This window comes from Nematolebias whitei, chromosome 14 (genome assembly GCF_014905685.2).
Source record: "Nematolebias whitei isolate Nwh7 chromosome 14, NemWhi1, whole genome shotgun sequence".
In the NCBI taxonomy this organism is placed as follows: Eukaryota; Metazoa; Chordata; class Actinopteri; order Cyprinodontiformes; family Rivulidae; genus Nematolebias; species Nematolebias whitei.
Genome location: NC_056511.1, coordinates 37366408 through 37391924, shown reverse-complemented (window position 1 = coordinate 37391924; position 25517 = coordinate 37366408). Strand labels below are relative to the sequence as shown.

At 41.0% G+C, this 25517-nt stretch overlaps 1 protein-coding gene across 1 annotated transcript in view; it reads right to left on the bottom strand.

The window, feature by feature from the left end:
* myo1ca (myosin Ic, paralog a) overlaps positions 1–25517 on the bottom strand; it is a 35947-nt gene that overhangs the window by 3452 nt on the left and 6978 nt on the right. Inside the window, exons 3-29 of the mRNA XM_037688068.1 lie at positions 21869–22027; positions 21658–21773; positions 17579–17777; positions 17416–17496; positions 17151–17330; positions 16976–17074; positions 15825–15938; positions 15667–15738; positions 15454–15573; positions 14893–14975; positions 14717–14822; positions 14516–14596; positions 14345–14436; positions 8505–8599; positions 8360–8406; positions 8173–8253; positions 7942–8047; positions 5192–5309; positions 5007–5120; positions 3976–4052; positions 3644–3712; positions 3318–3402; positions 3057–3216; positions 2149–2232; positions 1969–2062; positions 1272–1327; positions 1051–1186 (exon numbers count right to left, since the gene is read on the bottom strand). Coding sequence (XP_037543996.1) covers positions 1051–1186; positions 1272–1327; positions 1969–2062; positions 2149–2232; positions 3057–3216; positions 3318–3402; positions 3644–3712; positions 3976–4052; positions 5007–5120; positions 5192–5309; positions 7942–8047; positions 8173–8253; positions 8360–8406; positions 8505–8599; positions 14345–14436; positions 14516–14596; positions 14717–14822; positions 14893–14975; positions 15454–15573; positions 15667–15738; positions 15825–15938; positions 16976–17074; positions 17151–17330; positions 17416–17496; positions 17579–17777; positions 21658–21773; positions 21869–22027 — 2824 coding nt within the window. The remainder of the gene's footprint in view (positions 1–1050; positions 1187–1271; positions 1328–1968; positions 2063–2148; positions 2233–3056; positions 3217–3317; positions 3403–3643; positions 3713–3975; positions 4053–5006; positions 5121–5191; positions 5310–7941; positions 8048–8172; positions 8254–8359; positions 8407–8504; positions 8600–14344; positions 14437–14515; positions 14597–14716; positions 14823–14892; positions 14976–15453; positions 15574–15666; positions 15739–15824; positions 15939–16975; positions 17075–17150; positions 17331–17415; positions 17497–17578; positions 17778–21657; positions 21774–21868; positions 22028–25517) is intronic.

Here is a 25517-nt window from a genome sequence, read left to right as displayed (position 1 = left end):
AAATGTTAAATGGCTTCAAACATCTGCTAAGTTCATGGCATAAACCAACAGACATGTTCCTGTTTTTAGTATTTTATTCTTGTTCAATCCGAAGCAAGCAGCCTGATTTGGGGCAGCCGCGCTCAGTCTGTCCCTCCTCGGAACCTCAGAGACGGGCAGACTGAGCGGGGCAGATTGGACGTGGCTGGCCGGTGTCCAGTCGCTTGTTTTGGGTTGAGCAAAGAGCAGCACCCCGCTGAAGCCACAGAGCTCGAATGTCCATCGTAAAACTAACTTTACCGTGGTTTAATGTGGCGCTATGACTCTGCAGACATTGCACATTGCTGTCTTGTTTTGTGGTGTTTAGTGTAAAATACTTCCACACAGCGGACATGTTTAGATAAAAAGTTTGTTAGCTGTTAGCCACAGTGCTGCTAACTCAGTCCTCACGTTGTAGCTGGCTGCAAACTATGAACTGGATTTCCTGAATGTGAGGTGGGTCTTATTACTCTGGGCTCATGAGACACGCCGCCGTTCAGGAAATCCATTCCATAGTTTGACGTCAACATGCAGCGCAACCACAGACATGCATCATGGATCGGAAATATTGGCACGTTGGATCGGAAAATCAGATACGTAAATTTTGCTGTTATCGGAGGCTGATACTGATATTGGATCGGATCGGTCCCATCCCTAAGTGGAACCGAGTCAACACAGAACCGAGTGGAACCGAGAGTCGCTGCTGTTCAGCCAAGCTGGTGAGTGAAATTTAGCAGCTACATATACAGTACTGTACATATGTGGTTCAAATGATGACAGTTTAAGAGTTTAGAACATTGTAATAATGTGGGAAGGGTTTATAAAGCTTTAAAATATATATACAGTAAATACTAAAATAAATGTCACGTCATTACTTCGCGGTTTTCACTCATTGCGGGGTCCGGAACGTAACCTTGTAACAAACAAGGGACTACTGTAAACCAAGCACAGGATTGAAAACTTGACAGATGACCATTCTCTCAGTAGAAATAAAGTATTTCTTTGTTTTCTACCCGTTTGTTTGGAGTTTACCTCTCAGAGTGCTGTAGTCGATCCTCTGTTTGATCTTGGTCCTGTCCACCAGCACGGCAAAGGTGTTCATGAGGAGCAGCTGACGAGGGCGAGGCTTGAAGCCCCTCCTGTCGTACTTCACCACGGTGACGCCGTACTAGAAAGAACACGGAGACACATTACCACCAGGCAGCTTTTGTTCTCCTCCAGATGTTGTCGAAGTGCTCCCAACTTAATCCCACCTGCACTTTTTCACTGCCGAGAGTCTGGAGGACTTTGAGACTGATTTGTTCCCGTTCTAGAGAAATAAATTGAAAACAAACGTCAAGTTTGTGCCGATGTTATAAGAACAGTTTTGATGGTTTAACATGAGCTTCTGTGGAAAATGTATGAACAATTACGATCATATCTGGGCAACATCCAGCACAAATATAATATTTCTGCCAGAATAACCACATAACACATGAAGAATGAACAGCACTATAAAACGGGGTTTTACATGTAGCAGTGTACAATACACTGTCATGCTGGATTACATAATATACAATTCTATTAGTCATTGAAAATACTTTTTACTACCTAATTTTAAAAAATGGCTGCTCACAAATGGGTTTTATTGTAAAATTCCAGAACCTAATTATAATTAATAATCAATAAAGAAAATGAGACCTAGAATAAACTGATTAAAGCTGCCAGAAGCAGATATGCTCAACACTCAGTAACAACAATGTGCATCTAAACTCATTTTATACCTCATTGATACAAAATAAACAATAACCTAATAATGGTGTAGTGTTGCTATAAACCTTTTGAAATCTGAGTTGTTTAAATCCACTTTGGTCTCTGCCAGCTAAAACAAGCCGTAACCCCATTAAAATGGTCAGAATTAAACTTTATTTCTTAGGTACAGCGTTTATGAGTGGATGTTTGCACATGTACCGAGCCTGGAGTCCAAAAAGAGCCTCCCAACACTCGGAGGATAGATTTCTTTCTGATCCTTGAAAAGCTCATTGGCTACGACCTTCTGCATCATCTAGAGAAAACACAAAAAAGAAGGAAATCATCTAAATAATGCAGGTTTATAGAGCAACGATGACAACGTTTGTGCAGTCGGTGCACCTGCTTCTTCCACTCAGGCTGGACCCTTCTGCAATACTTCATGACCATGTTTCGCATGTGCAGCGTCTGCAGGAGCTCCGAGGCCTGTGGACAACGCAGACTTGTCATTTGTAAGAGGGTTACAGCTTTCATCATTTTCACAAGCGTACAAACCGTACGCTGGGGGGGAAGGGATTCAAGGACAAGGACTTTTCAAAATGAAAACAACAAAGTCAGCAGTGTTTTGGATACGCCCTGTATGACTGACATGTTGCGATTCTACCACATGGTAAATACTGACACACCATCTGATGTACGGTGAGCACGGGTGGAAGCAGTGGCTCCAGCTGAGGGAGCAGCTGCTCAGCTGTGAGCCCCTTTCCGGCCCAACTCGCACATGTGACCAAACTCCTGGTTTTCAGGAGAGGGTGCGCCGCGAGAGCGCGTAGCCTGTTTGAGTGTCTTTTTTTTAAATCAGGTTTTTATTGCTTTAATTCTTAGAATTAAACAATGTTAACACTAAAAGACAAATATCTGTAGGCCCCAGATAGATTTTCCAAACTCACAAAGTTCTCTCCGAGAGAGTCAGTTTCAGGTGTTTGTAGTTTATCATAAACATCTACGTCTGCATCTGCACATTTTAAACAATTTTGAGACGTTTACAAACATAGAATGATAATTTCATCCGAGTACAATATCCATGTAAGTACATGGGTTTTGTGTCTCAGCTTTACTTCTAATAAAATAGGTTTTATGAAAGTCAACATTTTTCTGTACGTTTCTGGAAGGTGGGTAGGGGTCTTCAAAAAGACTGTTTTGTACGTTTGTTAAAATGTTGAAAACTGTGAACCACCCTCATATTCTTCTATTTTTACTTAGGAGTAAGAAATTTAGTCAGCCTTCTGAGTCGAAGGAATTTTAGCAAATACCTCAGCAACAGAGGGAGGCGGCGTCAGCCAGCTCTTGTCCAAAACGCTCCTGGGCAGGTTTTTACTCAACTTTTTGAGGAAGGAGTAGCGGACGTGATCCAGGAAGTACTCGTTTTCTGGACAGTACTCCTCATGACGGTAGATGAAACCTTTTATGAATCTGAAAAAAAAAAAAAAGATAAACTGTGTGTGAAAGGGTTTATGAACACACAAGGCAGAATGAGAAACAAGAACAAAGTGTAAAAAAGTGTCAGGCGGTACCTGCGGATCAACTCAGCAGCCTGACGGCGCCTCTTAGCCCTCCTGCGAGCTTTCATCCCTCGCCACGCTGACTGGATCACAATCACTACACACACACGCACACACACACACACACACACACACACACACACACACACACACACGTGCACACACATCCATGCAAACATTATCATCAACATTTAGGCTCAGCCCAAGAAAACAAACCAAAAGTTAGAATCACAAAATTGACCAAAACTCAAACTTTGCTTGAAATAACGCAACTATTTTTTGTTCTAACTTTAAATACATCTTTTTTCTATGCTTTCTTTCAGTAAATGAGAGGAAACCTGCGTGTCTGATGCGCCGATACTTGGCCCACTCTCTGTAGCCTCGCCATGATTTCTGCAGGACCACAGCTGGAGCGGAACAAAACAGAGACATTCATTTGGATTTACGTTACTTCATCAGTGCAATAAAAACAGTTCACTGACACTCAGCTAAACGCTCATAGAAACTGTTTAATGAAGCCATATGATGAACTTATTACAGTACACCCTGTAGTTAATTGGTGTTGATTGGAGCAAGACAATATTCACTAGTAACGATTAAAAGAATAGTGACCTCTTCCGACAGCCTGACATAACGAGCAGTTCAAGTTTATTATAACACGACTACTTACCGATTTCGGGCTTTTTTGCTTCAAGGGCATCCTCAGTCGTGAAGAGAGTTTTTGGGAAACGAATGAAGATTTTGGATCTACGAAATAAAAAATAGAGAGAAAAAATGTGACGAGCCACTTCAGGAAAACAAATTGAGCTTGATTTCTGGAGTGCACATATTTCCAATCCGAATGCATTTTAATAACAATGCTTCATCAGGTTTGTCTTTACTTTCATTTTTAAACGTCTACCTGTCTGTGCTTGGTACAGGACTTGCGCAGCTCAGGGTTTGAGGCCTCCCATGCCCAGAGTTTCACTTCCTGATATCTTTAGAGGGAGAAAGTTCAGGCCTGCAGGCTGGTATCAGCCTGAACACGGCAGTAATTTGTGCAGAGTGTAGTCTGGTGTTTTCTTGTTAACACACAGAAGAACCTCTGTTCCTTTTAGAGTTCAGGACCGTTTTTATTTCACCTCCATGTACCTTTTGTAAAAGTGCTGGCCAGTCCCTGCATGTTTACATGGAGTTTAAACCTTGGATTAAACACATGTTTACTGAAAATGCTTTACAAAAGTATCCCTAATCTCATGCAGTAACCGCCACCACTGCAGTATATTTGCTTTTATATCAATCGTGCTTTTTAGTTTTATTTATGCATGCAAAGACCTCTTTAGATTCTTAAATACTTTTATTTTTCTATATTGTTATTGGTGAAAGTTCCTGTTTTTACCTCAATATTAAAGTAAGAAAATGTCATTTTAAATTATTTATTTAATTGTAAAGTTTATTGCAAAGTAGGAAACCATCCTATATTCTGATGCACTCCGTTTAGTTTCATGTTAGCTGGTGTCAATTAATCCAATAAGCTGTTTTATTGCTGGCATCAAAACCAACAATTCATTAGCTTTTAACTTGTATCTGTTATTTTTAAAGTCTAATAAAAGTTTTCAATGATTTACTTGTCATTGCTTTGTTTTTTCACAACTAAAAAGATCAAACACAAAAAACACAAATCTCTGTTTTCTCCTAAAACTGACGAGATGTTTTAGTTACCTGCCCAGTTTAAACTCCTCCGCTTTGTAGCCGAGGTGGTTGACCAGTGTGGACACGCCGTCCTCCAGTTTTCCCGGCCAGCTGGGCCACGTCTCCGGACACAGAGGCTTGTACCTGAAGGCATCAGGGCGGAGGTAAACAGAACAAACAGCAGCTGTAGGGCAGATGAAGGAAAGCGCGCTCACCTCTGCAGGAAGGCCTCAAAGCGACGGCGATAGGCGAAGCCGGCTCTCCTCACCCTCAGGTTCTCCATCAGACCCAAGTACTTCACCTGGTGTCGCACCAGAACTTCATCAAACCGTCCTGCAGGCAGAAGAACAAAACACGCATCAAAACTCAAATTCAATAAACTTTATTGATGCTTTATTCACTATTAGAGGTTTGCTGTTTGAGTGAAAAACTGTTTCCTGATCTTGTCTGTGAGGTAATTTACTGCAGCTGCAGAACCAACACTTCCTCAGTCGTTATTTATTTTCTTTGGTCAAACATTTAATGTGACAAACGAACAAGTGGTTAGCCCGATTAAAGGGGTATTTTGATTTAGACTGTTTATTTGGGTGTCTTGAAAGTCAATTCATCTCCTAAATGTTAACACAAAAGATTGTCTCCACGTCGTTATCAGCAATACATTCTAACCTGTAGTTTTATAATTCGTTTAACTTCAAAAAGATGCTAACTAGTGATGCTCAGAAGACTAATTTTGGACACATTATGGATTTATTTTTGTTACACTTATTAATTTATTAATTTTAGCCTTGACAAAATAAAAGAGTTCTGACACCAACTACATTTTTTAAATTGGTACTTTTCCAAACATTTATTCAGTTACTTATTAAATACCACAAATTTTTGGTCCGTTTTGAAGTCTAAATACAAATATTTCATGTAAATTTATAAAAAGTTTGGACTGCTGTCAGGGTTTTATTTTATCTATGCTCTAAATCAGTGACATCAAAGTTCATGCTCAATCATCCAGGTACAAAATCCAATAATGGTCAACCAGGTCATCTGGACAGTTTCTTTTTTGCGGAAAGAAGTGCAGTGGTAAATGAGTGGTTCCCAACCCTGCTCCCTGAGGAACACCATCCTGCATGTTTCAGTTGTTTCTCTGCTGCAACACACCTGATTCAATGATTTAATTACTTCCTTAAGTTCTGCAGAAGCCTGTTAATCCCTCTGTTAGTATTTTTATCTAGACTGACCCTGGGTGTTTAATCTGCTCAGAGACAGATTATAATGAAACTATGACCCAGTTCTGACTGGTTTAAACGGGGCCAGCAACTCTAAAAAGAATCTCTCAGGGATTCAATATCCGTCAAAGAATAAAGTTTTTATTGGCTCGCTGCATCACGTAGAAAATCTTTTTCTGCACCGTATCATTTTTCCTTACACGTCAGACTAAGATCCTTGAGATCACACTAGTTCTCTGTCCGGCCCCTTCTTATCCACATGAATGGCTGTGCTCCCCCTCTGCGAAGGAGGAGTCTAAGCCCTATATATTTGTAATGCCATGTGACAGCCAGCGCTGTAACTGTATCTTTTTTCCTGCGTTGAGTTAATACAATTGGTAAAACTGAATTCACATTTTTCTTGATTTACTGTGATAGCGTGAGTTACTACTTCTGAGGGAGGTGCGAACTGGGTGCCTCCGGAGCTGGAGGTGGGCCTGGGCTCCGAGATAAGACCCGCAGGACACACACTGACCAGCAACAGCTACTCATTCATTCAAAGCAGTTGCATCAAAGCAGGGAGTCGAGTAAAACACTCAGGACGGTGTTCCTCAAGGACCAAGGTTGGGAACCACTGTTCTAAATAACACAAATAGATAAACAAATAGAAATAGCTGTGTACGGCAGAGATTACAGTATAACATTTAGAAAAATAAAACTCTTCCCCACAACGTTTTCTTTACGATAAACTTACTAATAAAAATCATCATTTTAACCACAGCTACTTCAATAAAACTGTTGTGGGAAGTTATGCTCAAATTTAGAGCAGAGTTGAAATCATTGTGTGTGTTACTGTTAGCCTGAACCTTTAACTGACTCGGGGCATTCAGCGTGTTGTTTTTGTTTTCCAGCTTCTTTCTCAGGGGTCACCACAGGGATCAAACTCTCAAATGCCCTTCCTGATGCAACCACAGTTCGCCGGGCCACCGCAGCTCACGTGTGTGGAGCAGAGGGCTGACGTCTAGGGCGCCAAGGGGATATTTTGTTGGATTGGTCAGGGGATTCGAACCGGCGACCTCTCAATCACAGGCTCATCTTTTCTTGCATTTTTTAAAACTCTTGGGTTAAGTTTTCACAGAAACCTGCTATCCAAGTTGCTGCTATTACTCAAAGTTTCCATCTCTTTAAAAAAACGTGAAAAGTTTCCTTTGTTTGAGAAAGTCATCTAACAAAATTCAGACTTTTCTCGTTTAGAAAATAGATGAGTGTTTATTTTTTCTTTTCATCTGCTCTCTCCTCAGGGGTTGCCACAGTCTCATGAAAGACTTGGCAACCGCTTTCCACCCGATTCTCTTCCTGACGCAACCTGGGCTCAAACCGGCAGCCCCAGGATTACAAGACTGTTGCACTTAACCACTGAGCTACCACAGCACATGGGAGGTGTTTAAAATCTGGAAACACCAATATTTTTCATACCCTGATTTCTTTAATCAGTACTTATCCAGACCCTGAGAACACACAAACTCCAGACTTTTCCAGACTGCAGAGGAACCCAGTTACAAACCCAGTTCTGTTTCTTAACACATCATTGCAGTACCAAGCCCTGTCATTTCAACACAAGAACTGAGCCTCAGCGCCTACATGAGGGAGGAACTCTCACTTCAGTGCTCATGTCTGCAGCACAACGCTCCCCATGAAGGAGCCAGCAGAGAACGTGCTGAACGAGACATTAGGACTGAGGTGGGAGGTTCAAATATAAAATGTACCTGGCTGTTTGGCGTCGTTGGGTTTGATACAGCGTACGTAGGACGGTTCTTTGGACATGAGGATCTCCTTTAGTTTCATCAGGCTGTTCTTGAACTGAGACGCAGCCTAAAGGATGAACACAACATGACTCTGCAGGAACGTTGAAGTGCAAGCAGCAGGAACAGCTGATTCAGTATGAGCCGAAAGTGATTTCTACTAAAATGTTGAGGCAGCGAGAGAATAGTTCCCACCATCTCTGGACGTTTCTGGTCGATTACTTCCTCTCTGCGGAAGCAGTAACTCAGGATCTGGTTGTCCGACTGGCACATGACCTGAATGCAAACCAAACCACAAAACCTCGAGTGAACAAGGGCACGCCCAACCTCAGGAGGCATTTTAAAAGTAGCTATAAAGTTAATTTTCTTTCATGAATCTGACCTCCTTCAGGTTCCTGTTCAGTAAATCATTGTTCTTGTCCAGGAAACCTGAATGAGAGACAAAAGGTTGTCTTCAAACAAGTTGTAACGTCTGGTTAATATAATCAGAACTGTTGAAATGACTGATGCAGAAGATGGCAGCTTACCGTTAACGTTGTAGTTGACCTCTCCTGCATAATGCAGCAGCCTGAACTCCTCCCTGCTCATTATTCTGCGGGTTTTTCCGTTTGCTAACTTGTGCCTGAAACACAAACATATACTGGATCAGACGTGCTTTAAAAACATAGACTGGAAATAAAACTTCAGATGAGTCCAGCTAGGAATAATTTCATGAATAAAGCAACACAATGATTCCCAGTAAAATAAACACAGCAAAAATAAACAAATAAAATAAAATAAATTGGATGACAAGCATAAAGGAAGAAATGTGAGGTCATAAAGTTATATTTCTGAGCATAATAAAAACAAGAGTACTGTATACACCCGTTGACAGATGATAATACAGCAATCTATAGCAATAGTTCGGACAAGCAAACTTGACCTTGATTTGTGACCTTGGGTTTGGAGCAGGGGTGATGACAATTATACACAGCACTCCATCTAGTGCAACATTCATGAAGTGTTGTTAAATTATTTTGAGCAGATCAGAAGTTTTGGGCGGGATAAGAGAAAATTGATCGTCAAACGGAGACAATACCGTAATAGGCGCTCCTTTCGATAGGCGTATAATAATCTGGTCTTTACCAGCCTTTAAAATGATTAAAATCTAACCACAGGCGAACAAAAACGCACAACAGATTCCTCCAGTTTGTTCTTTATTAAAGCAAGATGAAAGCAAAATGGAAAAGCTGAGTGTTCTCATGGTTCAGCAGCTTGTTGAACCACCTGTAGTAAAATAACACGACATACTGTAGTTGTTTTCTGAATCAGTGAATCAAATGGTTTTGACCCATTTCTCTTAACGTTTCAGTTCATCGACGTTTGCAGACTTTATTGTTCTTCAAGCATTTCAGTCAGGCTCAGGTCTGGACTTTGACCGGATCACTGCAACACGATTATTTTATTTTTCAGCCATTCTGCTGCAGATGTGCTGCTGTGTTTGGGATCAAAGTCCTGTTTCATGACCCAGATTGATCCAAGTTTCAGTTGTCAGACAAACTTTAGCCTACATAGGAGTTCATGGTTGACACAATGACTGCAATGTGTCCAGGTCCTGTGGCTGCAAAACAAGCCCAAACCATCACCACTCTGCCACCGTGCTTGACAGTCACTACGAGACATTTGTGCTGATTTGCTGATTGATTTTTACCAAACATTACTCTGTGGATTATCAGAGTCAGAGGCTCTTTATTTGTCATACACACCACATGTTGTACATGTGGTGGAATTAAATTGTGTACACAGGGTCCCAGTTACATCCAAGAAAAGTATAAAATGTAAAAGAAAAACAGTAATAAGGTCTAAGATATGAACTAAGAAAAATGTTAACAAAAAATACACTAAGCACTAGTAGTACAAAAACAATACGCCAAACAGCAGCACGAACATGAGTCTGTGTGAGCAGATGAGCACGAATGAACACATCAGCATGAAATAAATCAACAGCAACGTGTGATTTTTATTTTCACAGTGATTATTCTAGTTAGAGATTCATGAGTCTAACAGCCTCAGGGTAGAAGCTGTTCCTCAGTCTAGTGGTTCTACACTTAATGCTCCTTAACCTCCTTCCTGAGAGGAGTGGGGCAAAAAGTGTGTGTGCTGGGCGAGTGGGATCCTTCATGATGCAGGTGGTCCTCTTCCTGCATCTGGAGTAGGGCATTAACAGAGTACTCGAGTAATCTACACATCGATTGCTAGGACCTCTATCGAGGTTAAAAATTTAACATCGAGTAACCGTAGTGACGTCATGTTATGTGACCACCGTATGACCGTAGGGGGCGGTGTTGCACTGTTGCAGGTCACAAAGTATGGTGTCACACCGGGTCCAATCCACCGAACCAGTTTCGGTTAAGTTTCGTTTTTGACGTGCTGCACGTTTCTTCACATTTGCAGTTTAATAATAATAACTAATAGTTTAGTTTTTCCTGTGACTTATTTGCAGTATGATAAATGGTAGGAGCATAATATACGCTCCCAATGTTTTGTTGGTCTTTTTTTTTTTGTAAATAATTACCTTTTTTTGCGGTTTTATTTATTTATTTATGTATCTTGAGATCTATGACGTCATCATATACTCAAGTTCTACTCGGGTTTTATTATGTTAATGTCGAGTTTAAAAGTTATATACTCGTTCAACCCCTAATCTGGAGGTGTAAATGTTTGTGATGGTGGGGAGACTGACTCCAACAGACTTCTGTGCAGCCTTCACTACTCTCTGCAAAGCTTTTCTTTCTGCAGCTGTGCAGCCTCCATGCCACATGTTGATGCTGGAGCACAGGATGCTCTCCACTGCACACCTGTAGAAGGAGGTGAGGACTGAGCTCCTCAGTCCAGCTCGTCTCAGCCGTCTGAGGAAGTAGAGTCTCTGATGAGCTTTCTTGATCAGGCTGGTGGTGGTGTTGCCCCAGCTGAGGTTGTCATTTAGGTGCACACCCAAGTACTTGTAACTGGAGACCACTTCCACTGCAGATCCTCTTATGTTCAGGGGGGGGGGGGGGGGGGGAGGTAGGTGTGTTTATTCCTTCTGAAGTCCACAATCATCTCCTTCATCTTCTTCACATTGATGTGAAGGTTATTCTCTTTGCACCAGCTCTCCAGGTGTTCCACCTCTTGCTTGTAGCTGGACTCATCGTTATTTGTGATGCATCCCACCACCGCTGTATCAGCTGCAAACTTTACAATATGACAGCCTGAATGGGTAGCTGCACAATCATATGTGAGCAGAATAAACAGGAGAGGGCTCAGCACACTTTCCTGAGGGGAGCCAGTGCTGACGGTTATGGTGGAGGAGGAGAAGTTGTTGATCCTCACTGACTGTGGTCTGTTTGTTAAGAAGTCAAGGACCCAAGTCCTAGTGTGACTAGTTTGTCCATCAGGGTTTGTGGGATCATGGTACTGAAGGAGGATGTGAAGTCCACAAAGAGCATACGGATGTAGGAGTCCTTCTGCTCCATGTGGGTGAGAGCAGTGTGGACCACAGAGGAGATGGTGTCTTCTTTTGATTGATTCTCACGGTACGCATACTGATGAGGGTCCTCATTGATGTTGATGGTTGTTTTGATGTGAGTCATGACCAGTTTTTCAAAGCATTTAGGGACTATCGGGGTGAGGGCCACTGGCCGGTAGTCATTCAGACCAGTCACTGTAGAGCTCTTTGGGACTGGGATGATGGGGGCCGAGATGGTGTAGAGGCAGGACAGCCGGCTTGGGACCCGAAAGTCCCAGGTTCGATCCCCAGTCACTGCACATCACGTGGCGTCTCTGGGCAGCATGCCTCACCCCCAAAATGTCCCCCGGGCGCTTTCAATAGCTGCCCACTGCACCACCTGGTGGTGGATGGGTTAAATGCAGAGACTAATTTCGCCATTGTATGGAAACATACAGTGCTGACATTGTGATGACATTATTATTATTATTATTATGATGGTGGCGGTCTTCAGGCAGGTGGGAACTGTTGCCAGGGTGAGGGAGGAGTTAAAGTTATCAGCCAGCACCTCGCAGAGCTGATCGGCACAGTCTTTCAGCACCTTCCCAGGGATGTTGTCTGGGCCAGTTGCCTTGTGAGGATTAATCCTCCTGAAAGTATTCCTTACTTCTGGTGAGGTCACGCTGAGATGCTCTTCATCCGGTGGTGAGGTGAGTCTGGTGCTGGGTGGTCTGTTCGGGTCTTCAAAGCATGCGTAGAACTTGTTGAGGGCATCAGGCAGTGATGGGTCTCTAGGGCATTGTGCACCTCTGCCCTTATAATCTTTTATACACGTAATGCCCCTCCACATGCTCCATTGGTCTTGTGAGGTGAACTGACCCCGGATCTTCTGTGCATATGATTTTGGCCCTACCAGCAACCAGCTCTTTCCTTGTCCTTCTCAGCTCCTGTGAGTTTCTAAACCTGAAGGCAGTGTTCCTGGCTTCTAGCAGGGTGCAAACCTTTGCATTCAGCCAAGGTTTCCTGTTCGGGTAGCTCTTAACATAGCTGATGGTGGTGATGTCATCAGCACATTTGCTAATGTACCCCAGGACTGAGGATGTGTATTCCTCCAGGTCTAGCTCTCCATCATTTTCAGCAGATTCTCTGAAGACCTGCCTGTCTGTGCATGCATGCATATGGGTAAACATCTCTGCTCTGGTCTCATCAGTCCAAAGAACATGGCTTCAGAAGGCTTGGTGTTCATTCACACTAAAAGTTATAAATTCAAGTTGTGCTTCCATGTTCCTCTTGGAGAGAAGACACTTTCTCCTGGCAACCCTTTCAAACGTGTCATAAATGTTCAGTCTTTCTTTCTAGTTGTCCTGTCGTGAACCAGAACCTTTAACCTGCTAAGTGAGGCCTGTAGTGTTGTGGGTTTTTATAGTTTCTATTTAGGTTCTATTTTATTTTATTTTTATAAACAACAACATGGTTGAATCTGTGGTATGTTTTTGTACATTTTAATAATTTTAGAACCTAGTAAGGACCAAATCAGTTCTTAATGAACCTGGAAACCAGGTCTTGAAAGATGGTGGACTTTATTTTCCCCCCTGACTATAGACAGTAAACATGTTAAATGATTTTCAAATGTTTCTAAATGAAAACTGAATAAGAATTGAGCCTTGGAGTACTCCGTGTGTAATGCCTTCTTTCAATTCAATTCAATTCAGTTTATTTATATAGCGCCAAATCACAACAAAGTTGTCTCAGGGCACTTTACAGAAACATTCACATACATAAAAGCCAATTAGTAAAGTTTTCTATCTAAGGAATTAGTTAGTAATTTGTTAGAATAACAAGACGTACACAAGTGGCCCCCATCACTGAGGGATTGGGTTAGTGTAGTTCGTAGTTTTCGAGAGGAGTGTTTTCTGGATAGGTATTAAACAGGGAACGTAAGTAAACCTTAATGTTTTTTTGCTATTGTTTAATTTTGCTTGTCCGAGGCAGTGACAGATCCTGGCACGTGAACAGAGCAATTTTATCCACCAGGTGCAGTGGTGGAGCCAGGGGGTGGCCGATGGTGGCCTTGGCTATCATAAATTAATCTTCAGCCACTCCATCATTTGAGGAAACTACAGTATACTTTTAAGCAATGTAAAAACTAAAAATAATAACATATTGTAATTTCCAGACTATTGAGCACACCCGAATATAAGCTGCGCCCACTAAATTAAAAAATGTAAAAAAATTAGTACATATATAGGCCTCACTTGTCTATAAGCTGCGGGCGTCCATGTTGTAACATGAGATATTTATACAGAAATATTTTTAAAAAACTTTTAATTAAATACCTACTAGTAACATACACAAATACGTCCAGTAAATTTTTTTTTCTGAACAATGCCTGTAACACGGCTGGTAAAAAACAAACAAACAAAATAAAAAAATAATTTTGCTGCAGCATTGAATAAGCTGCAAAGTGTGTGAAAAAAGTAGCGGCTTATAGTCTGGAAATTATGGAAATTATTCAAGTTCAAGAATCTTTATTCTCCCCAAGGGGCACTTTGTTTCACAGTCCCTAGGCACAGAAAGCATCCATACTAGACAAGACATTGAGTCAATTATGGTAGTTCCCTCAAATAATAGGGGTGGCCGGTTTACATGGCATACCTATGGTGGTGGCCATCTTGGATGTAGCAACCCAACTTTCAAAAGGAAACTTTCTTACGTCTAAATGAAGCCACACACCAAATATGAAACGGGAATCTCACTTATTTTTTGAGTTATCATGCTCACAACATGAATGAATGGACGAACAGATGGATAGACGGACAGAATTTCCCATTCCCCCTCTTCGCTCTGCAATGGGGAGAGAAGAGGAAATACCATACCATACAATACCAAATTTATTCTTACGTGATAAAATGGGGATGACCGCCCACTGTGTCTTCCAATTTCTCCAAAAATGAGGTGTCGCAAGTCTCTCCGGGTCTCAGCCCCTCCTCGTTCTGAAAAACATACAGTACTTAAACCGTAAGAGATAAAAAAAAAAGATCATCATGACACACTGCCAGATGTTACACCCACCAGAATGGCGATGATGCCTTTGTGCTTCTCCTCTATCAAGTCACAAATGATCTTGTTGTCAAAGTATTGCACTGGCTCCCACTACATTTTAAGGACAGCAATATGTGTTGCCATGGAGATACAAACATTATCAAACTTGACAAAGTCATTTGTTTTGATTCCTAAACTAAAATAATTAAATTAAAAAATAAAAAAGCTCACAGCAATCCCCTCTGTCTCATACTCCTCCTGCTCAGATCGGAGCGTGAGCTCAATGAACAGCTGCTGGAGCTTCTCGTTGCAGTAATTGATGCAGAACTGCTCAAAACTGGAGGCAGAAATACAAGAAGTTAGAAGAATAGGATGAAGGAGAAAGGGGAGATGAATACAAGTCATACCTGTTGTGCTGCAGGACCTCAAACCCGTAGATGTCTAGAAGTCCAATGACGGATGAGCCTTTGCTGCTGTGATAGATTTCATCCTGCAAATACAAAGCACACTTTAGTGCTATAAGCACTACACCAATGTCTCCCATCGCTGAGGGATTTCAGTAGTGAATGTTTGTAGCTTTTGAGGTGAGTGTTTTTCTGGATTGAACTCAATTTTCAATAAAGACCTTTCTTATGCCTTGATGTAGATACACCAAAATGGAAGTCAGCATGTTGCTTACGTTTCAAGTTATCCAGCTGAGAAAGTTTACATAAGGTATACATAAGGTAATCTTCAGTTTTTACGTGGCAACCCAATTTTGGAAAGGTATTGTTCTTGTGCCTACATGTAGCCACACACCAGAAGTCAGTACCTCACTTATTATTCAAGTTAATATGCCCACAATATGTATTTATGGACGGAACGTATTTCCAATTCTCCCTTTTTGCTTCATGACGTGGTACAGAAATACAGCCGGCACTCCAAAACATACTGTTATTGAATCGTTGTTCGAGCTCCTTTTACTGTACCTTTACAGCAAGTGACTGATTGATCTTCTCCACCAACCAGTTGAAGGTCCGACCATACACAGCCTTGGCTAAAGCATCCCGAGCCGACACTGCCTGCTCAAAAGTTAGCGGGCTGATCATCTGCAATCCACAAAAACAGAAAGAGACATACAGGGAAATCAATCAGCAAGGCACCAATGAGGTAAAAACAGGAGGGGTCGGGGACTGAGGTACCTCATCTCCTTTAGCTGTCAGTTTCTTATGAGTGAGTGCCTCCTTCAGCGCTGAGCCATCCACGCTCAGCAGCTGCAAAACAACAACACGTGTGCTCTCAGCGCCGTGGGTTTTGTGCATATTTGAGCTTTCAGTAAGACCGGTGGGACGGCTCTGACCTTAGCAAGGCAGGATAGCTGGGTCTCAGTGGTGATGTAAGTTTCTCCTTCTTCCCCTTCCCCAAAGAGAGTGTTACCCAGATGGAGAACACTGGCAATGATGTTCAGCAACATCTGAAGTCAGACACAAGAACAAAAAAACAGCTGAAAGTAACCCTGAGGATAAACATTTTAAAATGGATGCAAAATAACTGAAATTCTAAGAAAACTAGAGAATCCTAAGAGCTAAATGACTGCTGAAAAGTGTTAAAGCAGCTAAATGGATTTTTTTTTAAGTTAAAATAATCAGAATGAAAGGTATAATTAGCTAAACCAAAACTTAAATGAGCAGAACTGTAGCTAAAAACTGCAACCAGCAGAACAGCTGCATTATAATAAAATTAGCAAAACAGGAGCAAAACCCTCACATGAGCAGAACAGTAGCTAAAATCTACAACCAGCAAAACAGCTGCACTATACTAAAATTAGCTAAACAGCAGCTAAGAGCTAAAATTAGCAGAACAATAACAACATCCTAAAATAACCTGAACATTAGCTAAAAGCTACAACCAGCAAAACAGCAGATAAAAATAAAAAAATTAGAAGAACAGAAGCATAAAACTAAACTGAGCAAAACAGTAGCTATAAACTAAAATTAGCGAAACAGAAGGTAAAATTAGCGGAACAGTCCAAAAAAAGCTAAAATTAGCAGAACAGTTGCTAAAAGCTGCAACCAGCAAAACAGCATGAGCAAATATTAGCAAAACAGTTGCTAAAAGCTGCAACCAGCAAAACAGCATGAGCAAATATTAGCAAAACAGTTGCAAAAAGGTAAAATTAGTAGAACAAAAGTAAAAAGTTGAAATGATCAAATTACCAGCTAAAAACAAACAAAAAATAATGAAACAAGTATCCTAAAATGCATTTTAGATGGAACTGTCTTTTCAAAAATTTGATGACTTCCACATTTACTGGTACTTCAAAGGTCATTTTTAAAAACTGTGAAAAATATAAAGACGAAAAACTAATGTCAGAGCTGTAATGTTCTGAACATGCCGAATAATTTGACACTTAAATGGTACAAATACCTGAAAACAACAAAACAAACAAACAAACAAACAAAAAAAATTCAGAGGAAACTGTAAACAGGAAATAACCATGAGACTCTTTACCTGAACTTCTTCTGCGCTGAAGCCGATCACACCCAGCGCCTTCGTCACAACTTTCCAGTTATTCTTGTCACTTATGGAGCTGACTCTGGGACAGTTACCCTGCAGAAAAAATAAAAACGGTTTGTCCTCCATTGAAAACCCAGTAATCCGTCAATGTGCCCCCCACCCTCAGTACTTTGACCAGGTAGCGGTAGTTCTGAGGGTTTCTCTCCAGGTTCAGCGTGTTGAGCAGGTCGGCGTCACCTCCATCGAGGAGCTGATAGAAGATGTGGAAGTTTCTTTCTCCGTGGTTCTGGTGCACGACTCGGGACTTCTCCAGCAGGTAGTTCAGGATGTGGCCTCCTATTGGTGCTCCCTTAAAGAGGTTAAAACCATGGCTTCGGCATTCGTTTCTGTGTCTGAGGAGCAGCTTTCACGTCGACGAATGATAAAATATTCACCTTAAAGTCAAACTGGATGTCCATGTACTTTCCAAAGCGACTGGAGTTGTCGTTCCTCAGCGTTTTGGCGTTACCGAACGCCTGTACACAAAGATATAACATCCAGTTGAGCTCTAAGCCTTCCTACGTAGCTCAGATCAGTCAGGTGGTGATGTGTTCATACCTCCAGGACCGGGTTGGACTGCAGGAGGCGATCACCGAGGGTCTCCACGTGGCTGTTGGTGGGGCAGGTGACAGCGTAGTACAGGAGGATCTTCTTGGAGGCCTCGGTTTTACCTGCTCCACTCTCACCAGATATAAGGATACACTGGTCCTTCCTCTCTGTCTTCATGGCCCGGTATGTGTTGTCTGAGATGGCGTAGCTGGAGAAAAAGGCAAAAAAATAAAATAAATAATAATAATAATAATAATAATTAGTGACAAAATGTACAGATGAGGAAAAAAAACCACCAGTGACTGTAAAGAAACTTTTAGTCAAGTCAAGTCAAGGTTCTTTATTCTCATCATATGTGGTACTTGTGGTGGAACGGAATTGTGTACACAGGGTCTCAATTAAATCCAACAAAAGTATAAATTGTAAAAGAAAAACAGTAATATAAGATCTAATATATGAACTAAGAAAAACGCTAAAACTAAGAATACACTAAGTAGTAGTAACAATACGCCGAACAACAGCAGCATGTGACAAATAAGTAAATAAATAATAATAATTAAGTGACAAATATGACTTTCTGTAAGGACAGTATTATGGTCAAAAGGAGTTCAACTAATGAAAAATAAATATAGCTAGAGATATAATGCTGAGCGTTGAACGACACAGCTGAAATTTGATGAAAAAGCTGAAGCAGAAGTTTTAAACTTAAAACAAGAACAGAAGCTAAAAAGAGCAAAATGGAAGAAAAATTGAGCAAAACAGAAGAACAAAAGGAGCAAAAGGAAACAAAATAGAAACTGAAAAGAGCACTTCAGAAGCTTCAGAAGAAGAACTTCAGAAGAAGAACAGAAGCAAAAGGAGCAGACAACAGGCTAAAAAATAGCATGACAGATTCAAATAAGCAAAACATGAGCTAAACAGAGGACAGATGGTAAAAGGGGCAAAACAGAAAATTTTTTAGCAAAACAGAATTTAAAGAGGAACGAAAGACGAAAACGGAAACAAAGCAAACTAAAAACAGCAGAACAAAAGCTGAAAGAAGCAGAACAGAAGCAAAAAGAAAAAAACAGAAGCTAAAAGAAGCATAAAAGAGGCTAAAAATAGCCTAACAGAAACTTAAATACCGTATTTTCCACCGTATACGTTGCACTGTCACACAAGTCGCATCAGTCCAAATATGTCTAATAAAGTGGACAAATGCATAAATAAGTTGATTAGCCATATCCGTCGAATCTATTATGCGTCACCACTGACAACCCAGAAATGTGGGCCAGTGTTGTGCCAAAAATAGATTGGCTGCCAAATGGCAGCTACGGGAGCGTGCACGGGAGGACTTTAACAAGAATTTACCAAGATAACCACCTACAAATAATTTGTTTGCTTGACTTTATAGTAAAGGTGTGTCTCAGTTGAACTTTTACTTAATAAATGCACTATGACAGTCGAATCAGCTTCCTTTTGCCAGGGCGGAGCAGCGAAATGAAGCTGATTTGACAGTTGCTCCAGGCGAGCTGGACGAAGGTGGCAGTCTATGGCAAGCTGACTGTGTCATTAATAGCCACTTTTACCTATTACATGACACAACAGCATGCCATACTACTCTGCTGCTATCTAGCGGCTGAAAATGGTAGTGTTCAATATTTTAAGTCGGAATGAATGAAAAGAGTCATATCTCAGCCAAAAATTGGTTGATAAACATGAGAAAAAAATCCATAAATTTGTGGCTTCGCAGGGGGTGTAAATTATGCAACAAAACGTGGCTTATAGAGCGAAAAATATGGTAAGCAAAACATGAGCTAAACAGAGGACAGAAGGTAAAAGGGGCAGAAAAGAAGCTAAAATAGTAAAGCAGAATCTAATAGGTGCAAGCGGAAGCTAAAAGAAAGAATGAGCCCAACAGTAGCTAAAAGCTAACTTTTGCTAAACTGTAGCTAAACGCTGAAATCAGCAGAACAGTGGCTAAAAGCTAAGTTAGAAAAACAAATTGTCTAGAAATCCAGAATCTACACACCTCCTGTACACTGAGGTGGGCCAGAAGACCCATCGACCCCTCCCACCCAGAAATAAACCTCTAGAAACATCCACCTCTAAACTGAGGCTGTTATCCCCCAGAACCACCTCGCATCACAAAAATAGAGAGACTGAGCTGAATACAGCACCTCAGACTGAGGAAGTCTCTCGGATGAGAGACGAAACATCTATATTTTTTTGCTTTGTTTTGTTTTTTGTTTTTTTGAATGTCCAGAGGACCAGATTGAACTTTTTTGGATTTTTCTACCTGGATTATTGAGCATGCATCAGGAGATCACAAAAATAGTTTTTTCGTCAGTCTTCTGAAGGGCACGCTCTGTTCTCATCAAACCAACACAACCACACAAAAAAGAAAAACCTGCAATCAGACTTTCAAATGTCTTTTTTCACATCATTTACAATTTTACTTTGAAATTTCCTACATCTGCACATTTCATACTTTAAACATTTTTATTTTACTCTTACACTTCTTCATGCTTTGCAGTTTGTACATATTTTATGCATATTTGTGTATTTCTAACTAGTGGTACGTGTGTGTAACAGTTGTTTTTGTGGGTTTATTTTGTTGTGAGCCTCCTGCACAAACTCACCAGAACAAATTCTTTGTGTGGGAATAAACCTGATTCTGGTTCTGGAGGCAGGGAGCGTTAGCACTCCTTCAAAGAGCACTACTGTTTACACTTTTTATGCTTCGAAGCAAAGTAACATTAGGTTTTAAACTGCGATAGACCAAAAATAGATTATTTATTTTTAAATATGGTTTCTGTTCATTTTCCTTAAAAAAAAAAATTGTTGGCAAAATTTGTAACCAAATGCTAACTAGCACGTGTGCTTGTTTACCTACAGAAGAGCCATTTGGATCTGAGAAGTAAGACATTTTGAAGTATTTGTAAGTATTTGAATTGTTGAGTAAAGTATGCAGATAAAATGATTTGTTTACACTGAGTGCGTACCCGCGTTTCAGAACTGCACACCAATACAGCTAGAAAACTGCTGGATTTATAACTTGCAATGAGTATTATCTTCACGCAGCGTCCCAAATCTAAAACACGACAGACTTTTATGATTAGTGTAAACTTTGATTTAAACATAATGTGAAAATGGACTGGTCTCCTAACAGATATTTTTAACTTATTTTAACTGTGTTTTGGTCATACTTGCATGTTTCAGATCATCAAACAAATGTTAAGATCAGACAAAAGTAATCTGAGTAAAATATAAAATGCAGTTTTTAAACAACAGTTTCATTTATTAAGGGAAAAAGCTGTCCAATCCAAACAGGCTCTTTATGAAAATGAAGCTTTTCCCCCTCTATAATATAATATATATAATATATAATAACTCTTAAATGCTTACTAACTTAATAAATAACTTAAATGTTATTTATGTATTAACCTTTATTTAACCAGGCAAATCCCATTGAGATCACAGATCTCTTTTGCAAGGGAGGCCTTGACCTGAAGGCAGCCTAACATGCATGTTTTTGGTCTGTGGGAGGAAACTGGAGTACTCAGAGAAAACCCGCGCATGCACGAGAAGAACATGCAAACTCCACACAGAAAGACCCCAGGTCCAAATGGGGATTGAACCCAAGTGCCATAAATGATTACCGGTATCTAAAAGTCTACTTTTTGGTAGAGGTCAGGAAAAGTTTCTGATACTTGGCACGTTTAAATGGAAAAAAATATATACAGGATTAAATATAGCCAAAGGTTTGTTTTGGATTTAATGTTGCTCATTTTCAGAAAATTTTATTTAATCTGGTTTGCTGTTTAACCAATAAATAAATAAATAAATAAATACAAAATACCAAAAAAAGTATCACTAACAATTTGGCTGAAGGCCTGCATCAACATCTTAAACCAGGGCCACGCAAAATCACTCCAAGGGCCTCAAATGGCCCCCGGGCCACACTTTGGACAGAGCTGTTATAAAAGCAAAATGATAAGTGAAGGGGGTGTGTGTGTGTGTGTGTGTGTGTGTGTGTGTGTGTGTGTGTGTGTGTGTGTGTGTGTGTGTGTGTGAGAGAGAGAGAGAGAGATCCCATGTTGACTCACATGTGAGGCGATATTTCGTAGAAGCTGACCCCTCTGTACCGCTCCATCTGCTGCTTGGAGTAAATCTCTAGCTCTTTGTACGGGTTCACCGACACCAGAACCGAGCCGATGTACGTCTGCAGCAGAACATCAGAGCAGACACGCGGTCAGAACTGCACCTCGGAACACAGACTGCTGTCAAACACACGGCGGGCGGCTCGGCTTTATTTACATAGACGAGGTTCTCTCTGAAGCGTCGCCTCAGGTTCTCGATGAAAGCTGCTTCACTGTTGTAGTTCTCCAGCAGGACAAAGTCCTGCACCCCGACTCTGTCGCGGGCGGTCAGAGCGCTCTCCATCACCAAGCGCACACGACCCTCAACATCCACCTCCTGCAAGGAAAGGAGAAGCAGGATTTCCATTACTGAACGCTGTAAATAGGAATCAGTGTGAAAATTGTTCTGTATTTATAAAATGATGCACTTTTAAAAACTAAAGGGCAACACTGACTTTTATTTTCTTCATCGTCTGCTGCCAGAGGGTAATAATGTTTAGTCCATGTCTGTCTGTTAGCAAAATATCTTATGAAACACAGAATAGATTCAAATAAGAATTTTAAGGAACTAATCATTAGATATACACAAGCAAGTGATTTATTTGTAGAGTAGACCCCATTCAAGATAGCCGCCACAGCTAATCATAATCCATGCTAATTGAGCATCCATTCATCCATTATCTTTCACCCGCTTCTTCCATTTTGGGTCAAGGGGGTCGCCGGTGCCCATGTCCAGCAATCACTGTGCGAGGGGCGGGATACACCCTGGACAGGTCACAAGTCCATCACAGGGCTGCTCCGAGCATGCGATTGCAAATAGTTTTTTAAAGTTTGACCAAAATGCCTACAACTCCATCTCTTTCTGAACATATAATGATCAGAGTCATCAGAATGGGCGACATGCATTCCTTTAAATAATAACTGATGTGTTCATCACATGTAGTAACGTCACATCGGCAGCAGAGGGCAAAAAGGGCCTCATTTCATCAACATTCACCCAACTGACATCTGGTGCTCAGGGTTAGAAAACTTACCAAATGACATTTTACACAGTAACTCTAATTTATGCAGAGACAAGAGGTATTTCAAGAAGACTTTAAAAACAGGCTGCAGAAACACGGAGTAGGTACAGACCCACCTCGCCAAGATTAAACAACAGAGACGTTCAAGGAAGCAGAAGACAAACAGAATAAACTGTTTATGTGATGGTGATCGTTCATGTACAGTACAAACACTTTGGTATCTCCAGACAAGAGTACTATGAAAATATGTGTACATATCAACCACACCATGACAGTAAACAGGACAAGATAGCACACACACAGACACACACATACAAAGAGATTAAACCCCAGCACTCACACTTACTGATGAAAATTATCCAGACTCGGTCCACCACACGTCGACCAAACCAAGAGGACTCCACGTCCAGAATCAAAGGCTCAGTCAGACCCTCTGATTCATATCTAATGAAAAAACTGGAACAAAGGGGCCAGCCGTCCACGGGGCTTCTGTTTTCCTTGAATGTAAGAGTCTCTCAGGGGGCTCATTAGGCTGCCTAAAGCTGCTAAAAGGTCATTATCTCTGAAGTTTCTATGTGGGAAAAAAAACAGGAGGACAACAGTGGAAAGGAGCCAAGAGGAGAGGAAAGTCGGCAAACACTTCCACCACAGACCCCCCCGCCCCCTTTCACCTCCACAGCATTGTTCTCCACTCACAGGTGGGCTTCCTACAGATAGTAAATACAGCTCAGCGTCCGAGTTTTCCAGAGGATACATGCAAGGAATGTTCAAGTCGCAGGGTGGGTCTTCAAGGCGGTGACACCCATGTGAGGAAAAATATTCTTACTCTGCTGTTAGTGCGGTGGGTGAGGCCGATCTCAGCTTTTCTAATTATCTCTGACGGTTTGTCATCCTAAAGGACTTAAAGACTGAGCATTTATTAGAGAAATGCATATCACCTGCTGCTTTTAATGGCAGACTTTTAGACCAAGGTCATAATACGTTGACACATTAAATGCCTGTCAACAAACTGTTCAGCAATATATCAATCAATAGCAATGATCTGGGCAAGCAAAGAACTTATGTAACATTTGACCTTGATTTGTGACCTTGACCATGAAGCTAGGGCGAAAAAAATGTGTATACAACACTCTGCCTAGTGATGATACATGTGTATAAAGTTTCATTAAATTATCTTGAGCAGATTAGCACAAGAATGTTTAAAGCTGGTGTTTGGTTCAATAAGTCCAGAGAACAACGAGCACCGTGACGAAGCATCACATTGTTTGTGTTCTCCATCGGCGAAGTCGGGAATTACAAATACCTTTTGTTCGTCCATCTTGTGAGTCGGATAACTTAAAAAACGATTTTGGTGTGTGGCTGCATCTATGTAAAAGAAAGGTTACTATCAAAAATTGCGTAGCTACATCAAAATCCAAAATGGTCACTGCCATATATTTATGCAAACCATCCGATCATTTGAAGGAACTATGTTATCTAGTTTGTATATTGCCTAAAGTTATAGTTTCCTCAAATGATCGAGGTGGCTGAAGATTAATCTATGGTGGGCACGACCACCATTGGCCACCCCTTGGCTCCACCATTGTGCCTGGTGGTAAATAACATTGCTCCCAGGACGGATCACCAGGATCCATCATGCTGCCTCAGATAAGCAAACAAACAAACAAACAAACAAAAAAAAAAACATGCCTCTTTTCTTTTCCAAAGTGTATCTCTTCCCCACTTGAACATTTTGCATCAAAAACAGGTTTAGGTTTACTTGTATTCCCTGTTCAATTCCAGTCCAGAAAAACACTCATCTTGAAAACTACAAACATTCACTACTCAAATCCCTCAGCGACGGGTGATCATCGGCGTACTGCTCGTTTTACTGAGATCTTTCCCATGGATGAGCGGTGCAGTATAGCTGCTGTAATGACAGCATGCGTGAGGTGTACATAAAGTCTGACCATTCTGTTCAGTGATGAACTCTGGAACAACAGAATTCTTGTTCCTCCAGCAACTCAAAAACAGAACAGCACGTTGCTTTCTTTAACCTCTTAATTCTGAGTCATAAGTTTGACTAAATTACTTCAGTTCCAGGAATTGCACCACTCAGCCAAAAGAAAGGCCCTCATTCAAAGCAACACTTGACTGGCTAGGACGAGAAACTCTTATAGCAGTGATCATCAAAAGGAGGACCTCGGGCTATGTATAGCCCACGAGCTCATTCCATTCAGCCAACAAAAAGTTATTTTTTAACAAAGTAGGCACAGATCAATACAGGAATCAGAACAGCTGTGACTGTTGTTGACTAATGGACAACATTTGAGAGGGAGCGTCTAAAATGTCTTGCAACAATCACAGAGGTTCTTGGGTTCCTTGTGTGAGCATCAGAGGCTTGTGGCCTGTTGTCTGAATTTTGAACATGCTCAAAATAAAACTATACAACAAATTTTCTCCTACAGTACTCCCAGAGTTGTCATGGCCATGTTTAACCTGTCTTAAACCCTTCTCAGTATAGTTTCTGTAAGTTTCTAAAGTTGTATGGTGCAGCTATTTGAGAGCACTCCTGATGACAACAAGCTGAGGGATTTGAAAATTGAATGTATGTAGCTTTTGAGATGTTGTTTTTTTTTTTTTTCTGGACTGTAACTAAACTGGGAATGCAAGTAAACCTTAATGATTTAGGTGCAAAATATAGAAATGGAGGGAGCGGTTTTATACAACACCAAGCACAATGGCGGCACCAGGGGGTGGCCAATGGTGGCTTTGACCACCATAGATTAATATTCAGTCACCCCAATCATTTGAGGAAACATATAT